Below are 20,052 nucleotides of genomic sequence, written 5' to 3'. Positions count from 1 at the left end.
CTAATGTGGTTTCTCCCTGTCTATCTGACCTTCTCTACCAGCGCTCTCTGTACTAAATCAACGTTTTGCTGATGCCAAACTCCCTCAAATCCCCAGGACCAAGCACCAAACCCAGGGTGTCAGGCTGTTTTCAGTTCTCTATGGACCACACCATATCAAAAGTACCTCCACACAATCTGCATGAAAAAGGATCTTAAAATCCATGTCGTCAGACTTGCCTTCCACAGCTAACCCATACCCTCCCTACACCCCTGCCTCATGTTTTCATTTCCATTTCAATTCCAATCCTTTATTTTACTGGCTTAATTAATAAATTTCTGGGTTTTTTTTGTTTGTTTTTACTGTATATAAATCCATGTAAAGTGTCTTCAAGTACTCTGAAAAACACAACGCAAGAGTGATGTATTAGAATTGGTATGCCTGTTTAGTGCTGGACTACTGTCTAGTGAGTAGTTTAAGTTTTCTTTTATATGTTCTAGAATGCAAATGTGACTTTTTACAAGTGCTTATTATGTGCCTGTTCGGAACATGGTGGCTTATTTAGTTAATGTCATTTTTGTCCTGGTTAGTAGTTTCAACCATTAATGAGGTGACTGTGACATTTTTTGAGACCACCAACATATCAGAACAATGTCATGTCTAGGAAATTATGTTGCTTTATGTCTTGTGTCTATGTTGTCTCATGATTTCCTGTTATATTTTGAAATTCTAACTCTCCTCTCGTTTCAGGTGACTTACTTCCTCTTTGTGTGTTTTCCCTGTTTCAGTTCGTCATGTCCTTTAAGTCTGAGAACCAGCGCCATTTCCAAGCTCTAAGAACAAACAAAACCTGACTTGTCTAGTCACGTTTTGTTTGTTGCTCACTCCTGCTTCATAGTCAGGTCAAGTTTCTTGTTTTATTTTGACACTTTGATAGATCTTTGTTTTCTTTCCTAGCAGTTCTTCCTTGCTCGAGTGATTTTTGTTTTGTCAGTTTTTGCTGCCTTGATTGAGTGATTTTTAGTTTTTGCCTTCCCTCTGCGATAGTCTGTTTTTGTTGCCTTTTTCCGAATAAATTCTTTGTTTAATACTTTGGTCTCTTGTGTCATGCATTTGGGTTCATCTCCAAGTTCGGTTCTTGTCAAACAAGAATGTGCTAATACCAATATATCTGTGATAAGCCAATGTCGGCAGATTTTTTTCCCCAAACTTATAATTTGTTGAGCTCTATCCTATGTACACATTTGTGTAAAATTAAAATTAACGCACATGAAATCCAGAAGACTGACTTCCTATCAGTTGAAAAAAATGATAAAATGTTTTATATACCCTGACAGATGAGAGCAATGATCCACTTACTTTTCATGATTATCAAAGTAACTTTTGTTTGATGTTTTCAAGCATCCCAAGCCCACACATAATGCAATTGCATAGCAGATTTTTCTTTTGTAAAGATGAAAGCATTGATGAATGGGCCTCTGCATCTTCCCACATGTTAAAGGCACTGGCTAGATGACTACGGGGAAAGGAACAACCTGTTCTCATTCTAAACTCATCAAATAGCGCCGCTCTGTCAGTGCTGTCGGCATACAAGTGTGAGACCAAAAGCCACTTTCTGTGTCCACATGTAACACATACAGATGTGACTGATGATAATGCGTTTGGACTGAGCCAGTGGCAGTGTTATCAAATGCTGGCGGGCAGGGATGGCAGCCAGTGCATCCACGCGGAATGCAAAAACCATTTGCGTGCACCTGAAACGCTGAAGGACGGTGTCAGGTAACGATGCTGCCAGTAACCACGTAAAATGAGAAACACGAGGGCACTCATAGGGCGGGTGGGTGGGGTTATGTCCCACAAACAACCAACTTTCATGTGGGAGTTTGGAGTTCACTACCACGTGGATGTGTGTGTCTGTGTTTTGCTTCATCCCATTACATATTGACCTCAAAGTAATGGCCTGCGTCATCCCACCCCATGCATTTGTTGACATCACCATAACAGCATCCTGGAGCATAAACAGCTGACAAACAAGGACACTTAAAATGTCATAGGTTGACACAGCAGGTCCTGACAGATCGGCACCATGTGACAAGTTTGGAGTGAGAACGTGTTGACAGGGACTGTGAAGTTGAGCCCTTGCAAATAAGATTGTTAACATGTTAACAGAGTCTGTGCTTTCAAGTGTTCATTTCTTTCTCATCTTTCTCTTCTGTGCCCTGTTTCCCTGCAATCCCAGCAGTATTATCACACTACTATATCCACCTTTAACACAAACCTCCATTTCTTACCCCACCCTCATCAATCTTCTTTTTTCCTCCCTCCTTCCTACCTCTCCCTCTCCACCTCCTCTAACCACCTCCTCTCCTGAGCGGTAGATGAGGAGATCGAAGGGAATGGCTGCCACCATGTCAATGAGGAACCACCCTTTGAAGTAGTGGACTGCTATCCGAGAAGATTGGCTCACCACCTGAGGAGACAAAACACAAATAGTTGGCCACATGTGCCATCAAATTTTAATAACTGCACTTTAAGAGAGGGTAGACTGAATGTGGAATGCCACAACCCTGTCAGAGGGATCGTGGTGTTGGTTGTGCTGTTGCTGTGGTCCTGTCTGAGACAGCGCCTATGTTATGGGTCTTGGTTGCACAGATGCCGTGATCCTGCTCAACGCGACCTTCTCGTGCCATTATTATGCATCATTCCTCCACTATAAATATATGCATGGGACTCTTATCAACACTTACGATATTTGTAGGTAACATCACATGCTATCATAGAGTGCATTTAGTAATTTTAGTAGTATAGTAGTCACATTATCACATTTGTTATATATGCTATTGTTACCATTATTGCTGTGCTTTTCTCCCCCTCTCTCCCTTTCTCTTCCCTTCTCTCTTTCTCTCTCTCTTTCGCTTTCCTTTTGGTCATTACTGTAATTGAATTGTTAGTTATGACATCAATTGCACATCTGTCCGTCCCTCCTAAGTCGTTCTTTCTGAGGTTTCTACCATTTTTTTATCACCGTTACAGGGTTTTTTTGCGTGTGTTTTTCCTTAGACGATGTGAGAGTCTAAGGGCAGAGGGATGCTGTATGCTGTAAAGCCCTCTGAGGCAAACTGTGTTTTGTGATAATGGGCTTTATAAATATAATTTCATTGAAATTGAATTGAATTGTATGTTTGTTTTTTTCTGTTTTTTGGGGGGGTTTTTTGGTTTTTTTTTTGCTTTTTAGCTATGTAAAAATTTGTGTTAGAGTTTTGGGTCTCTTCAGAATCAAGCAACAACCGGAGAGCTTTTTTACTCATCAAGTTAAGCCAGTTAACTTAAGTTAAGCCATTTTACAGTACTTACATGTTTGACATTATAATAATCAAGTGATATTACATGAGCTCTTCTAAACAAACTAAAAAACTCTCAACTGCAGATGAGAATATAACATAGTACAGTAACATATAGTGCAAAATAATAATAATAATAATAATAATAATAATAAAAACTTGTTAAAGCCACAAAAAAATCCTTGGTTGTACAATTACAGAAGAGTTCCCTCTTTAGATGAGGAACCACCTAGATACATTAAAAAAAAAAATGTGGTCAGTGAGGGTTTAAATCTGGATTATTGCTATCATTTTGCTGCATCAACAGCAGAAAGCCCTCTGATGAGCAGGTCTTTTTTTTTTACTTTAAACTATTAGTGCAATTAAGTGGTGAGTCAAGGATTTGTTCATTAGTCAATCTGTCATTCACACACAGAGCTGGTAAGTCAGACGGTCAGTTTGTAAGTAAGGCTATCATATATGTTTACCTCATCATTGGAGTTAACATAAGTGGTCCTGAAGTTGATGATTATGTCAACAATGAACATGATGTCTACTATCGAATCCACTACATTGAGGGGGGAACAGGAGTAACCACAGGTCTGGATGACTGCCTCCTCTTGGTCACTAAATAGAAACACATCAATAAATTATTTTTTCTAAAAGAGAGAGCAAAACATTCTCTGCAACACATTAAACATCACAAATAAGTAGACCACAACACTGAGAAAAGTGATAATTAAAGAATAACACTGAACTTAAGACTTGCCTCAGATATCAACATGTATAAATTAATCTTCTATATTAAAACACTTTTGAGCATTGTGAGGCCAAAAAAGTCCTGTGGGTGGCAGAGAAAAGACAGCAAAGGATATTGGCTCATCACAGATTTACTGAGAGTAGATTAGACATTTGTCAACAAACTTCACATTTTAACATGAAGATGGCATTAGAAGATGGCAAGAATTCACCATAACCAGTGAAGCTCAATTTTTGGGGACCATATATATCCAGGTGGCAGTGGTCTTAGGAAGCTGTGGGTGCATCCCAAGTATCTTATTTGATATTTCCTTTTTCCTTGCTTAAATGGTAAATTGTTCTAATGCACCATCTTGACAACCGTCTCAAAGCCCCTGTTTCTGATCTGAGGGGAGAGGTTTAAGGAGGCACGCCCTTATTGAATATTATTGATTTGGTGCTGTAGCTGACTGTGGAGACAAAGGACAGATTACCAATGTGTTTGTCTTAAAACACATATAATAAGATTTAAATCTAATGCCCGTAGGAAAATCTGTGACAGCTGCTGAAAGTTTCTAGTGTAACCAAATCACCTAGTGCATCTTTAATTGCCCTTATTATTATTTTTTCCACTCTCACCTCTAGTGGGAGTTTTTGGACATGAGGGGGTTTGTAAGGCAGTCTGATAGAAAAAGAGAGTGTGGAGCCAAACAGTTTTTGACCTCCTTCTCTCGAGCTTTTCTCTTTTTTCCCTATTTTATATTGGATATCTGTAACTGGACAAAACAAACACAAGAGTTACCATGGCGAGCAGCACAGCCTCGCAGTTCTGCAACAAACTCAAAAGCAAGCCACACACACACACAAAAAAAATGACTTTTTGTAAAGCAAAGGTTTGTGTTTTCCTTGTTTGAAACATGGTCATATGAGTAGCAGCTGCAAAGATAAAGTCCAGTGTCAAGAATACTCTCGACTGCATCCTGCATTGCTGCACGTGAAAACAAATGACTCTCAAAAAAAAAAAAAAAATCGTAAATGAAGGCTGTAAACAACAATCTATATCAAGCGCCTTTGTACAAACAATGTAACACTTGCAGTGTCACTGGGGCTGGTAAGGAAGATTGTGTTCTTTCGATCATCCCAGTATGTTTCAAGGCACAAAAAGACAGTAACGACATATGCATTCTTGGACCCAACCAGCTCTTCTTCCTTCGCGTCAAAGTCACTGATAAACCAACTTAAAATGAACGGACGCAACACAAGAATTTCGTTGAGAACAATGGGAAATGAATCTGTTGTCAACACCTGTCTTGTGACTGGACTTGAAATGGTGGCTTGGATGGCACTGAGTTCATCGAACCCGCAGGGGGTATTCACAGAAAACCATCCCAGTGACTAAAGATAACTCCCTGCCAAGAGGATGTTAACATTTTGCATCACCTGAAAGAAATGAAACTTCCCACCATCGAAGCAGAGGTTGGACTGCTCATAGCAACCAATTTTCTCATGGCATTAGAGCCACTACAAGTGGTCAGCAGCATAAACGATGGACCATAGGCCATAGGAACAATATTGGGCTGGAGAGTAAATGGACCAGACAGAAGTGGAAAAGAAATGACAGAGATGAACACATTGACAGAAGTTACTGCAAATCCAATCTCAGTAGCTAAGCTAGAAGATCTCTGGCTACTGCAGTTTAAGTGGGACTTTCCTGATGCTGGACAAAATAAAGACATTGAAATGTCAACGGATGACCACCGATTCATGAACATTGTGTCTCAATCCTCAAAACTCATGGACAGTCATTACAGTGTTTGTCTTCCTGTGTGGAACAAGTGATTGTGCATGCAATGTGCATTAAACTTATGGAAAAGATTCTCAAAATACATAAAGTTCTATGCAGAATACTTTGCATTTATGGATGACATTCTCAAGAAAGACTACAAAATTAAGCTCAACAGCACCGATTGCAAGCCTACTGAGGGCAAACATGTTATCTGCCTCAACATGGAGTCAGACATCCAGTTAAACAGAAACTTTGTGTTGTCTTCAACTGCAGGGGCCAGACCTAACAAGCTCTCTACTTGGAGTCCTCATGAGGTTATGCCCAGACTGTGGTGGTTATGGCTGAGGTAGAGGCCATGTACCACCAGTATGAGTAAGACACGGATCCCCTCAGGTTTCTCTGGTGACCTAAGGGGAAATATGATCAGGAGCTTGTAGAACTCAAGATGTCTCTGGGATTTTGAGGATGACTTTGGCCACAAAGCTGCCATAACTGTCAAGAAAAATTTTTTTGTGGATGACTTCCTAAAGTCAACTACTGATGAAGACAAAGCCAACCCCCATTGTGCCGACTTGAGAAGCATGTTGGCAAAAGGTGGATTTTGACTAACAAAATGGTTGAGCAACAGTCCAAAGGTGCTAACTTGATCGCTGAAGAGGAGAGAGCGCAAGGGTTTCAAGACCTGAACCTGGATCAAGACAACTTGCCGATGGAGAGAGTATTGAGAATCCAGTGGTATGCCGAATCAGATAAGTTCAAGTTCTAGATCAACCTCAAAGATCGGCCACACACTAGGAGAGGTCTACTTTTACTTGTCAGTTCCATCTTTGATCTGATGGGCTTTCTTGCTCCAGTTGTAATGCTAGCCAAAAGACTACTGTAAGAGTTATGCCAGCAAAAATACAGCTGGGATGAAGACTCACCAGACAGCGTCTTTGAGCTGGAAGAAATGGATGTCAAATCTGCAGCAAGTTGAGTCTTTTGGAGTTGACAGATGTGTCAAGACAAAGCAGTTTACACCATTCTTTGCACAGCTACATCACTTTGCAGATGAGAAGAAAGATGCCTATGGAACAACAAGCTACCTACTGCTCCGCACTACAACTGGTGAGACCATCAACCAAGAAAGGAGCTGACAACAGCCACAGTTGCCATTAAGATGGCCAAGCTTCTGAAAAAAGAAGTTGAGCTGAAGCTGCATGAATCAATTTTTGGACTGATAGCACGGCTGTGCTAACGTACTTGAACAGCGAAGGCACCAGAGTCAAAAGTTTCGTTGCAAATAGAATAACAACAATACTGGAGCGCAGTCACTCTTCTCAGTGGAGATATGTCAGTGCTGCTCTAAATCCCACTCATCACTCTTCATCAGAGGACAGATTGCCAAAGCTTTCTTGAGAAATGAATGCCCGGTCTCAGAACTAGATTTCTTGCTCTGTGCACAAGAACAGTGTCCCAAGAATCCAGATCCTGAAATGCTGGACATTGATGACACAGAGGTCAAAAGAGTAGCTCAAGCACATGTTATTCAGGCACAAGAACCTAAGGTTATAATGGACCAGTGGATGAAGCCCTACTCATCTTGGACAGAGCTAAAGCGTGCTGTTGCATGATGTTTTGGAAGTGAAAGATTTTCTAAAAGAACTGAAAGAATTCCTAAGCGGAGAAAGCAGAGATGTTTAGCTTAGGAAAGCTTACCAAAGAACACTCCTCACCTGTGAAGACTTGGAGGATGGTTAAGCTGAGCATCAATGCTGGATGATTCCAAGCAGCCAGCCATACTCCCAAAAGACTTGCACATTGTGAAGCTTCTGCTGAGACATATCCATGATGTAACAGCTCATGTCGGAAGCAATCTCATGTTGGCTCACCTGCATCAACAATTCTGGATTCCTGGAGCTTATGGAGCCATGAGAAGGTTTCTGTCAGAAGACAATGGGGGCGCATGCAGATGCAGCAGCCGGTGGCTCCTCAAATTCTTTCTAACTTTGCTATATTTTGCTAGTTTTTTTCAATTCCGTGGCTCCTTCTGCTGAAGCACGACTTTCCTACCATAGAGAAGCACTCCTCAACATCGGGAAAAGTTATGTGTAGACCGCGAGAGGATCTGCAAAAACGGCAGACGCTGAGCTGCCAGTCAAAGCAGAGGAGAGAAACGAAACCTAAAACGTCGGATGAAGAGAGGGAGGACAGCAGGTATAAGAGCGAAAGCTGTTCTTCTACCAAGCCTTCTTCTGGCTAATGTCCACTCACAGGGGAATAAAATGAATGAGATGCGATTGAGGCTCACTTAGCAACAGGAGATCAGAGACTGCTCTGCACACATCTTCACAGAGACAGGGTTCACCCTGACATCCCGGATCAAGCTGTTGAACTAGATGGGTGGACTTTATTCAGGGCAGACAGGTCACAAGACTCCTGTAAGAGGAGAGGAGGAGGGCTTTGTGTTTATATAATTGATGCTTGGTGCTCAAAAACAGTTAAAGTGGATGGACTGTGCTCACCAGATGTTGAGTTCTTGATGATAAGACGTGATCCGTATTATCTGCCCAGAGAGTTCATCAGTATTTATACTGGTGCTGTTTACAACCCCCCAGATGCAAATTCAAAAAATGCACTGCAGGAATTGTATGATGCCATCAGCAGCATCACCAAGGAACCAGATAAAATCTTCATTGTAGCTGGTGATTTTAATCAAACAGACCTCAAATCTGTCTAACCTAAATTCCACCAGCATGTCCAGATCCCCACCAGAGGAAGAGATATCCCGGTACAAGTGTATACAAATATCCCTGACAGCTACAAAGTCCTCCCATGCCCTCCCTTTTGCCTGTCAGATCATATCGCTCATATCGCTCAGCTAACAAAAAGGTTTAAACCAGCAGTTGAAACTGTTAAAGTGTGGACAGATGAAGCCACAGCAGCTCCACAGGACTGTTTTGAGCGCACATTGGCAAATGCAATGCTGCCATTCAGGATAACAAGATCAATCTTGAAATATATGCCTCTTCTGTGACATCATATATCAACGAATGTGCTGAAGACATCGTGATCACAAAGACAGTGGGATCATTCCCCAACCAGAAAGCCTGGATGAATGGGGAGGTGAAGACTCTTCTCAGAGCTAAAAAAATCTGCCTTTAAGTCAGGGTATAAGGATGCATACATCATTGCCAGAGCATGAATGAGAGCTGGCATCAAGGAGGCTAAGGGGAGACACCAGCAGAGACTGGGGAGAGACCTCAACAGCAACAGCACTAAAGATATATGGCAGGCTACAAAAGCAGGAGCGCCCCCATCATTTGTGAGGCCACGCTGCCTGACGAGCTGAACACATTTTACGCTCGCTTTGACCTCCTCAATAAGGACTCAGCTGTGAAGTCTACTTCACCTCCAGATGACTGGCCACTCTCAGTAACCACAGCAGATGTGAAAAAAAACTCCTGCTGAGACTAAATATAAACAAGTCCACAGGCCCAGACAACATTGCAGGACAACTACTAAAACCTTATTCCCTCCTACCTCAAGACAGCATCATTATTCCTTTACCCAAAAAGTCTGCTGTGTCTATTCTTAATGACTATCGCCCTTCGGCTTTTATCCCCATCCTGATAAAGTGCTTTGAGAAATTGGTTCTCCAGCACATCAAAGACAAAATCCCTGCCAGCCTGGATCCTCACCAGTATGCTTCAGTACTGCTCTTCACTCAGTCTTCACTCACCTGGTGAATAAGAACAGCTACATCAGGATACTGTTAGTTAACTTCAGCTCAGCATTCAACACAAACTCTCCCATTAAGCTGATTGGAAAACTTAACACTCTGGACTTCAGTAGAACACTCTATGGACTGCCTTACATGCAGACCCTAGAGAGTTAGGATTGGCAGTCACACCTTCTCTACATTAGTGCTCATGAAAGAGTCCCCCAGGGCTGTGTGCTTAGCCCCCTCCTATTCACGCTGTACACCCGTGACTGCACTCCCAGACATCAGGAGAACTCTATAGTGAAGTATGTGGACGACACCACCACCATCATTGGTTGTATTACAAACAACGATGAAAGTTCATATCGGGAGGAAATCAACAATCTTGCGAAGTGGATTTTGCACAGAGAACAACCTACTACTCAACACCAGTATAACCAAGGTGCTGATTGTTGATTTTAGAAAGTAGGAGGCAAAGGCACACACCCCTGTCTACATCACGGGAGCTGAGGTGAAGCAGGGGAACAGCTATAGGTTCCTTGGAATCACTGTCACTAAGAACCTATCTTGGTCATTGCACATCACCACCCAGGTTAAAAAAAGCACCTAAAAGGCTCTACTTCCTATGGAAACTTAGGAAGACTAGAATCCAGAGCAAGATCCTGGTTAACTTCTACAGAGAAGCAATAGAAATCATACTGACTGGAAACATCATGAACTGGCATGGACTGTGCATGGCTCAGGACAGGAGGCTCCACAGTGGGTGATTAAAACTGCCCAGAACATCACTGGTCCCTATCTGTAGAGCATCAGTGATCTCAGTGAAGTAAGGTGTCTGCACAGAGACCAAAAGACAGCAGCCACCCCAGCCACAGTCTGTTCACCCTCCTGCCATCTGGAAAATTGATACAGAAGTATCTGCTACAGAACCACCAAACTGCGGAGCAGCTTCTTTCTCCAGTCTGTGAGACTCCTCAAGTCCTCCTTTGATGCAAAATAATGTAGCAGGATTTAGGATCACCTTAAAATTTCATTTCTTATTAAACTACATTTAAGAAAAATGACAATAAAGTTAGCTTGTACCTTGTAAAAGATTAAACAGAAGCACTGCCAAGCAACTCATGGCAGATCTACCTAAGTATAGGGTCCTGCCTGATGATCCCGAGGAGGAAGAGGAAGAGGACAGGTAAAGAGATGTGGTGTCATCTTTACGTCTTGCTATAACAGCCGTACACTTGGAAGTTGCAACTTTCAATTAGCTGACAGTGAGTTGAAAAAATCCATCAAGGAATGAAACACTAGCAAAAACCTTGTAACAGAAGGGTGTCCAGTGCCACTTCAGTCCTCCCACAGGTTCTCATCACGGAGGACACAATAAAGGAACAGCTTTTGGATGAAGAAGGTCTCTATACCAGGCTTTGTGAATCTGAGGCTGTCATTAACATCAAGCTCATAACAAAGGCATCTTCAGACCTCAAAGATTTAGAGGCCTAAATCCCCAACCACCTGTTGTTACTCAAGGTAAAACCAGAGTTACCACCTGAAGTGGTAACTCAGCTGAAGTGGTAACTCAGCAAAGACAACCAGTATGCTAACCGCAGATGGCATCAAGCCCAGTACCTCGTGGATATCTTCTGGAAGTGTTGGTGAAAGGACAGCTCTAAGAGCATCAGCGATGGTCCACACCTGGGAGGAACTTCTGTGTTGGTGACGTGGTGTTGATTGTGGATGACACTTCACCCAGCAACTTATGGCCACTAGAAAGAATTTTGGAGACTTTTCCCAACAGAAGGGATCTTGTTTGTCAGGTGAAGGTCAATACCAAGACCAATGAGCTTTGTCACCCTGTCAGAAAGCTATGTCTTCGTCAAGAATCTGAAGATACTTGCTTGACTGTTTGAACTGAACTGGGTATAGCATGTAGGATCCTTTAATTTAAGTTATTTTTTTTGTTGAGTAATTGTTTCGAGGACATTAAGAACAATAAGGGACCGGTAATGTAGGAGCCCAAATGCAATCTGTTTGTTTTAATTTTCTTAGTGTAACCAAATCACCTAGTGTATCTTTAATTGCCCTTATTGTTATTTTCCCCACTCTCACTTTTAGGGGGAGTTTTTGGACATGAGAGAGTTTTGTAAGGCAGTCAGATAGGGAGAGAGAGTGTGGAGCCGAACAGTTTTTGACCTCTCTCTCTAACTTTTCTCTTTTTTCCCTATTTTATATTAGAAATCTGTAACTGGACAACTGTTTTGGGTTTTTTTGTGCCCTGAAGTAAACTTTGAAAGTTGACTTATTGGTTGGATTTTATTGAAGTGGATTGGGAAAAGAGGAAAAATGGGAGTGTCAAGCTTGTGCTTGACTGAATGGAACCTACAATTTGCTTTGCACCAAAACCACTACTTGGTCAATAAAAATGGCCATGTCCACTTTTACAGTTTACTTTTTAAAAGTAGCTTTATTCATTTATTTCAATGTCTGAAATATTTAATATAATATTAAATGTCTCAGGAGTGTAGATCTGAGTCCTCTCCAGACTTTACATCATCACGGATACAGTTTCTGCTTGTAATGCCTTTATAACTAACTCATGCATGGTATATGTGCTGGAGATCGGGATACCAGTCCTGATCAATGCATCCTTAGTAGCCTATACAACAAGGAAAATGTCCATGTGCTCAGCAATGTTTCCTACACAAAACCTGTCAAATAAGGTCGATTTCCCGTGGTGCCTCAATTGCAGACACCATATCACAAGAGGTGAAAGCTTGATAAAAGCACAGGTAACACCTCTGTCTTTCAGAGAGAGGTTCTCGAATCTTCTTGACATCGAAAGAGCCCTCCAACGTCGTTAAGAGTAGCTGATTGATGCTTGAGGTATGGTGCACCAGCATTACCAGCACGTCTGCCTGCTACTTAAGTAGAACAAGATATGTGCAAAGCATCTTGAACTCTGCAAGAAACTGTCAATTGCCATTTTATGTTAAAATGTTAATACTCTTTTTAAGGACAAATACACTTACATTACAATGTGAGACACACACAAAAAAAAACAATACAACAAATAACAGCAAAATATCAACCACAGAATCGTAGTTGATTTAAGATATGTAACAATGCTACAAAATGTTTTACTGATCTCAGTAGAGTCATCTGTAGCCAATTCTGCTTTCACAATTTAAGTGTCAGCATCACTGTCACCCTGCCCAATGGTGATTTGATGTTTCCCTAATGTTGAAGAGGGATGGATGAGCTCACTCTTGTTATAAGTGTTATCTATGAACTTTGCCCTTGGTGTCCATTGTATCATATCAGGTCATTCTTTAGATTGCAGCAGGAATTCTTAGTAAGATGAATGTGGTCATGATCTTTTGCCAAACTGCTATCGTCATCAAAAACCACAATGGTCTTTTGAGAGCAACTGCCAAGACACTGCACTTAGCTCACATAATTGTCTACTGCCAAGTCTGAGTAGCCTGTTTCCACTTCATCATGCTGAGAAGCAGAGCTATTGCAATCAATAGAGAATCCTGAAAAAAAATAGTTTGACCCCTCACAAGCTACTAAGTGAAAAATTGAAAGTGTCAACCTCTTGGTAAACATTTTCAGTTTTTCACTGATATGGTTGTAGGTACCCCAACTTTCAGCACCTGTCACAGTTTCCCCTGTGGGAGTTGAATTTAAATCTTTTTCTGTGTTATAGGAAACCATTACAAACATATTGGTAAAGACATTTTTTGTAAGGAATTTATTCCCAGATTGGCCAAATATTTGACAATATTCCCTTAAAAATGTTGGAGGACCCAGAGTATTGCAAGGGCTTCTCTCTCAATTGTGTATGTAATTACTTTGTGCTGCAGAGAACTCCTTAGAGAATTAACAGACTGGGTGGTAAATCCTAATGGAATCTTCTTGCCAGTGGTTTCTGGATGATAGGCACTATAAGTCTGATGCTTCACAGGCAGCACATTCAACACCTGAGCAAACACTTTGGATATAAAATTGGTACCTTGGTCTGTTTGAATGACCTTTAGCAAGCCCAAAGTGATACAGATGTTCACCAATTCCTCCATTTCCACTTTGACAGGGCATAATGAAATTGCCTCAGGGTATCGAGTTGCAGCACACATTAAAGTCAGGAGATACTGACTAAATTTTGACCTTGGCAACGGGTCAACACAGTCAATGATGAGTCTCTTAAGCAGTTCTTGCATTACAGGTTTAGGATGGAGCAGAGCCTGAAGAAGCACTTGGTTTGGTTTTCCAAACAACTGACAAGAGCAGCACACATCACTTTTCAAACCAGGCCAGAAGAACAGCTTCAATATGCGATGATAGGTTTTAGTTATATTTATGTAACCAGTTAGATCATTGTCATACACTAATACCCAGTCAGAGCTTACTGTGATTCTTGCCTATATACCCGGCCCTGTCAATATGCTGGTAGCTGAATGGATTGCCAACAGCTACAACAATGCAGAGCAGAGCAGCTGATCAGCCTGTCTTTCTGCTTGGAAATTTCAACAGCTGTGACGTCACCATGCTTGTCCCACAGCTGGAGCAGTACATCGCAACCATAATGCAACTGGACAAAATACTAGATCCTATGATTTGGAAATAAACCTGCTGCATATGTCTCTAAATCTGGCAGGTAAAAGTGTTCCATGAAGGGTTCCTGTTCTCCCTCAGAGCATTTTCCTGACATCCATGAGGGCCGCTCTGGATTTGGCGATGTTAGCTGTGTAGTGCGGGAAAATGGCGATTGGATCGCCATCTCCTTGGTCATGGGCTTTCCTTAGGATGGCAATGGCATCTTCATTATTGTGTAGTTTTGCAATGATTTCACAGAGCTTGTCTCCCAGTCTCCTCTGTGTCAGGCTGCTGTGTGAGCACTCAGTTTGTACTTCTTTCCATCTTCAAAACTTCCTTTAGAAAGTTTGGAGACTGCTGTGGGAGAGCTCAATCCTGGGTGCTCAGCATTTTCTGAAAATTACCTCTCCTCATCCAACCCTGTTTGTCCTTGCACTATTCTTTCAAATCTTCCACTTGTTTCTTGAGGTCTTTGATAGTGTTTTGTAAAAATAAGACTTCATTTAATGTTGACAGTCCCTCCTCAATGGTTGGATCATTAGCTTTTACATGTTCAATTTCTGTGCAGATTGTATAGTTGGCAATTTCAGTTTTCATTGACTTTATTTCTTTTTTTAAAGTCTCAAAATCATCCACTAAAGTATTCTTCAGCTCGTCTCTTATCACAGAGGATATGTCTTTCCTCAAAGATGAGAAGATATCTTCCTTAATGGATGAGGTGTCTGTGGTGTACAGTTAAGAATAAAGACTGCCGATATCTTGAACAAGCGCTGTTTACTTAAAACAAAAGAATGTACAGCGAAACATGACTTCAGCAGCAACATAACTTATCGTACTTTCAGTATCCGCCATCTTGAATTTTTCTGACTTACTCCCTACCCTATCTACAGGGTCTATAGAAGTCTCTGCTTTACAAGAGTGCCACCTAGTGGTATACAGAAGAAACATAAATGACAGAACACAACATCTCCCCTCTCTGTAAAAGATTACACTCTCGAATAAGTGCTAACTACGGAGCCCCTCTGGTGACATTGGATGAAAAAAAAATAATGCGTGGCCACGTATTACTATCTCGTGGCCATGAGATAATAACTTGTGGCCACGAAATAGTTAATGCGTGGCCACAAGATAATAACTTGTGGCCACGAGATTCCTTGCGTTTAAGCCCATGCATTTTGAGCAGCCGAATTAAGTGTCTCTTGCTAAGAATTACTCCATGCCTTGCCGCAAGTGACTTAAGTATGTCATTGTAATTCATTACTATATTAAAATAAAATGAAATTAAATCAAACTTGTCCATGATAAAAGCAACAGTCTGCATGGGATGACTACAATAACTATCTGTTGGCCATGCGTTATTATCTCGTGGCCACACATTAACTATCTCGTGGCCACATGTTATTATCTCGTGGCCACGCATTAACTATCTTGTGGCCACGAGATAGTAACGCGTGGCCACGCATTATTTTTTAGTCACCAGAGGGGCTCCGTAGCTAACAGTAAGCAACAGATCAAAACAAAATTCTGTAAGGGTAAAAGACATTAGTACTTACTCAAGTATTCCCTTTAATAGTTCAGACTTAGGAAAATGAGGTGTAGTCTCTACTCAGCTCTTATGTTAACTTAATAACGCAACTCAAACATAACCAGTATTTTTTTTTTTTTTTTTTAACTGTCACAGTCAAGTCACTGTATAATCTCAACTGTAAAAATAGCACAGGTTATGGCATAACATAGTCCTTGTGCCATGTAGGCTTGTACTTAACCTGTCGCTGATTGTGAGAGGGGTGATGACTATCATGTGGCAGTTTGGGAGTTTCACAGTTTTGTCCAGCCACAGAGGGAAAGTGAGCAAGGTGAACAGCATTCCAGGTCTTCCCATCACTCAGGAGGAAAGAGTTTGGTCCTACCCTCTTCCTCACTGTTGCAGGAGCAGTGAATCTGGGATGTGCTTTAGGAACATGGTGAGGTTTCCTTCTCCTCACTCTCTCTTCTGGTCGGAAATAAGGTGGACATGCACCATGTTTAGCATCAGTGTAGTGCTGCATTTTGGTCTGTTGTGTCTGGACTGCATGACGAGCAGAGGTGTCCAGCAATGACATGGCAGATGGCAGGGGAAGAACGTTCAATTTGGTGCGCATTTTTCTGCCATAGAGGAGTTCATATGGTGAGGTAGGGGTTGTTGCATGTGGCGTTGCACGGTAGACCTGTAGCCAGTTCATAACAGTCTCTTGCCACGGTTGTGACTGTTGGATGGCCATCTGAATGCAGCTCCTGAGAGAGTGATGGAATCTCTCAACAGCTCCATTAGCAGCTGGGTAGTAGACTGATGTTCTGTTATGAGATATTCCTCTCTTATGCAGGAATGAAGCAAAAACTGCAGAAGTGAACTGTGGACCATTATCAGTGACGATGGTCTTGGGATGACCATGACAACTGAAGACAGAAGTCAGGAAGTGAATAACATCATCAGCGGTGGCAGTGTGTGAAAAAGCTAATTCAGGCCACTTGGAATAGTAGTCTGTCAGTGTGATGGCAAACCTGCAGGTGGGAGCAGCTGTGTCAAAGGGTCCTACAATATCAAGGCCAAGTTTCTTCCATGGCCCATCTGGCAGTGGGACAGGCTGGAGAGGAGCAGGGTGACAGAGAATACATGAAACTATGCAAGACTGTACATGTGAATCAATCTTCGGCTACCAGTACAGGTCACGCAGGCGTTGCTTTGTGCGAACAATCCCCTGATGACTCTCATGTGCAAGTGTGATCAATGTAGGCCGAAGTGAGAGTGGTGCAATGAGCCTTGAGCCTCTGAGGATGTAGTCACCCTTAACTGAGAGTTCATCTCTTATTTTGTGGTATGGAGTCAGTTCATCACTCACTGATTTAATAGAAGAAGGCCAGCCACTTAGGATTTGTGAGCGTAGGGCTGACAGTTCAGGGCAGGAGGAGCAAGCAGAGTCAAAGTCAGCCACCGGGAGGGCGCTCAGAGTAGCAGAAATCTGTGCCACCATCTCAGGTTCAGCATCTTGGGTGGAGTCAGGGTGTACAGGCAGGGGCAGACGTGACAGGCAATCAGCTGTGTAGTTTTGTGAGCCTGGGCAGTAGACAACGTCGTAATCAAAACAGAGCAGACGTGCGGACCAACGGGCAACTCTCATTCCAGCCCGACCGATTCCTTTTGTGCTGAGCAGTGTTGTTAATGCTTGGTGGTCGGTGCGAAGAGTGAAGCGGCGTCCCCACAGATATGTTCTCCATTTTTCTGCAGCCCACACACAAGCAAGTGCTTCTTTTTCAACGGTAGAATATTACGTTCTGCTTCAGTAAGTGTGAGGGAAGCGAAAGCCACTGGTTTCTCTGTTCCATCAGGTTGTACCTGAGCAAAAACAGCACCAGGTCCATAGTCACTTGCATCTGTGGATATCACAGAATGTAGAGAAGGGTTGAAGAGAACAAGTGCAGGACTGTCAACAAGAAGCCGTTTCACTTCCTCGAAGCTGGTTTGTGCTGCAGGAGTCCATGTAAATTTATCCTTGTCGCTGGCACATGCACGCATCAAGTTAGGCAGGAACTTTGAGTACCAGGACACTAGGCCCAGGAAGGACCTTAAAGTAGCAGCATCTGAAGGGGGCGGAGCTTTCAGAACAGCATCAGTGTGCTCTTGGTCAGGGAGGATGCCATCTGCAGTGATGGTATGGCCAAGGAAGCATAGAGATGGCTTCCTGAAGTGGCATTTGTTGTCACTGAGCACCAGTCCAGCCTCTTTCAGTTTCTGGAGGACTGTGTTGAGGTTCTGATCATGTTCAGTAGGAGTGGTGCCGTACACAATGAGATCATCCAAATAATTTTGAACACCTGGCAGGTCTTTGAGAATGTCAGCCATCATCTTCTGAAAGGCAGAGGGTGCAGATGCGAGTCCGTATGGAACTCTACAAAATCTGAAAAGTCCCTTGTGTGTGATAAATGCAGTGAGATCTCTGCTATCTTCATAGAGAGGCAACTGGTAGTATGCATTAGCAAGATCAATAGTAGAAAACATCTTTGCACCTTGAAGATTTGTGAACAGTTCCTCCATATGAGGTAGGGGGTAGCAGTCTGTGGCAACAGCTTTGTTTGGTTCACGGAGATCTGTACACATCCGTATTCCACCAGTCTTACGTCCTGTAACCATGATAGGGGAGACCCAGGGTGATGCATTGATTCTTTCAATGACGCCAGCATTCAGTAGGCAGTCCAGTTCTGCTGAAACAGAAGCCCTTACTGCAAAAGGCAGGCGTCGTAGTTTCTGACGTACTGGTTTGATGTTTGATGTCAGGAGGAGCAGGGATGCAGGAGGCAGGTGTAGGGGCTGTGGTTGACACAGGTAAGTCAGTGGTCAACACAGGAGCAGGTGGAGCAGTGGCAGGGGGAAGGACAGTATTGCCTTTAATACAGATATCCAAAGCAGCCATCAGGTCTCTTCCAAGGAGAGGAGTGCCTTTTCTCACCGCAAAAAATGTGGCTGTTGCTGTTATGTCTCCTCGACTTACTGTCACTTGTAGGCAACCAAGCACAGGGATTCGTCTTTTTGTGTAGGTCACTAACTTACGAGCAGGTGCAAGCAGTGGCATGTCACGAAAGCACTGGGGCAAAATGGACACTGCAGAGCCTGAATCTATGACCAACTCATGCTCAGTAACAGGTGAAGCAGGTGCACTGATGTTAATTTTGCACAGTAGTGACTTTGGAGCATGGTAGTGATGCTTTAAGTACAGCACTGTCAGCTTGGGCAGCTTTATCTCACTTACAGCAGTAGTCTTAGATGAGCGGCAAACACGAGAATAATGTCCAACTTTATGACATGACTTACATGTTGCCTTGGCTGCAGGGCACTGCTGGGAATTAGCAAGATGTTTGTCAGATCCACATCTGAAGCAGCTGTGGACGGATGTAGCAGTGACACTGGGAGACTTACTTTGGTGAGAATACTGTTTGTTTTTCTTTTTCAGTGCCTGTGGGCGAGGTTGCACAGCCTGAACAGAGACACTGTCATCAGCAGCAATAGCCTTGGCTTGGTGAATAGCAGATTCCACTTGTGTGTCAGATCGTCAGATCTGGCTCAAGTAAAAGTCTTTCCCTATGTTGGGGTTGGCCACATGTTCAATCAGCTGGTCATGGATCATTTTGTCCGTCATGTCCTCAAATCTGCATTTTGAAGCAAGGTTGCGCAATGCGGCCACATACTGTATAATAGTCTCATGAGGTGCCTGTGCTCGTTTTCTGAAGGCATGTCTTTCCACAACAACGTTAACTTTTGGCTTAAAATGCTTCTCTAAAGCAGCGACAGCAGTTACAAAGGTGTCACCTGTATCTGGTAATGAGTAGAAAAGCCTCTGTCCCTCTGTGCCGAGGCAGTGAAGCAAGGTAGCTCTCTTCCAGACTTCAGGCCAAGCATTCCCTGTTGTATTAATTACCAGCAAGTAGTTGTTGAAAATCCGCATCCACATGTTGAGTGGCATCGGCGGTTCCCCCGGGCAAGGCAAAAACATTGGCGGCGGAGGCACGTTTCCAGCCATGATGTGCAGCAGGCGAAGAAAAAAATACAAACGGCAAAAAAACACGGAGGTTCACTCGTCGCCAAAATGTGGTGTATAGTTAAGAATAAAGACTGCGGGTATCTTTTTTTTTTTTTTTTTTTTTTTTAACCTGTCCTGTTCGGCAGCTTAGGCATGCAGTATGAGATGTCTGGATGCCTTGAGGTGCCATAACAGATTTGCTCTGCAAAGGAGGAGTCTGACATAGTTCTTCCTGTTGCAGTCCGTACTGAGATTTATTGGCAAGGTTACTGGACAGCACAACGTTAGAGTGGATAGGAAGAGACAAAAGAGAGAGGTTGGGGGACACAGAGGGGAGGGGAAGACACAAGAGACAACAAAAACAACAGCAACAATCATCATTCCGTT

At 42.7% G+C, this 20,052-nt stretch overlaps 1 protein-coding gene across 1 annotated transcript in view; it reads right to left on the bottom strand.

The window, feature by feature from the left end:
• LOC121951861 (potassium voltage-gated channel subfamily H member 2-like) overlaps nucleotides 1-7,603 on the bottom strand; it is a 74,611-nt gene extending 67,008 nt beyond the window's left edge. The window contains exons 1-3 of the mRNA XM_042498346.1: nucleotides 7,539-7,603; nucleotides 3,788-3,926; nucleotides 2,339-2,449 (exon numbers count right to left, since the gene is read on the bottom strand). Coding sequence (XP_042354280.1) covers nucleotides 2,339-2,449; nucleotides 3,788-3,926; nucleotides 7,539-7,603 — 315 coding nt within the window. The remainder of the gene's footprint in view (nucleotides 1-2,338; nucleotides 2,450-3,787; nucleotides 3,927-7,538) is intronic.
• Between the last annotated feature and the right edge of the window lie 12,449 nt (nucleotides 7,604-20,052).

This window comes from Plectropomus leopardus, chromosome 12, assembly GCF_008729295.1.
Source record: "Plectropomus leopardus isolate mb chromosome 12, YSFRI_Pleo_2.0, whole genome shotgun sequence".
In the NCBI taxonomy this organism is placed as follows: Eukaryota; Metazoa; Chordata; class Actinopteri; order Perciformes; family Serranidae; genus Plectropomus; species Plectropomus leopardus.
Note: the sequence above shows the minus strand (reverse complement) of the source record. Positions and strands in the feature narration are given on the sequence as shown.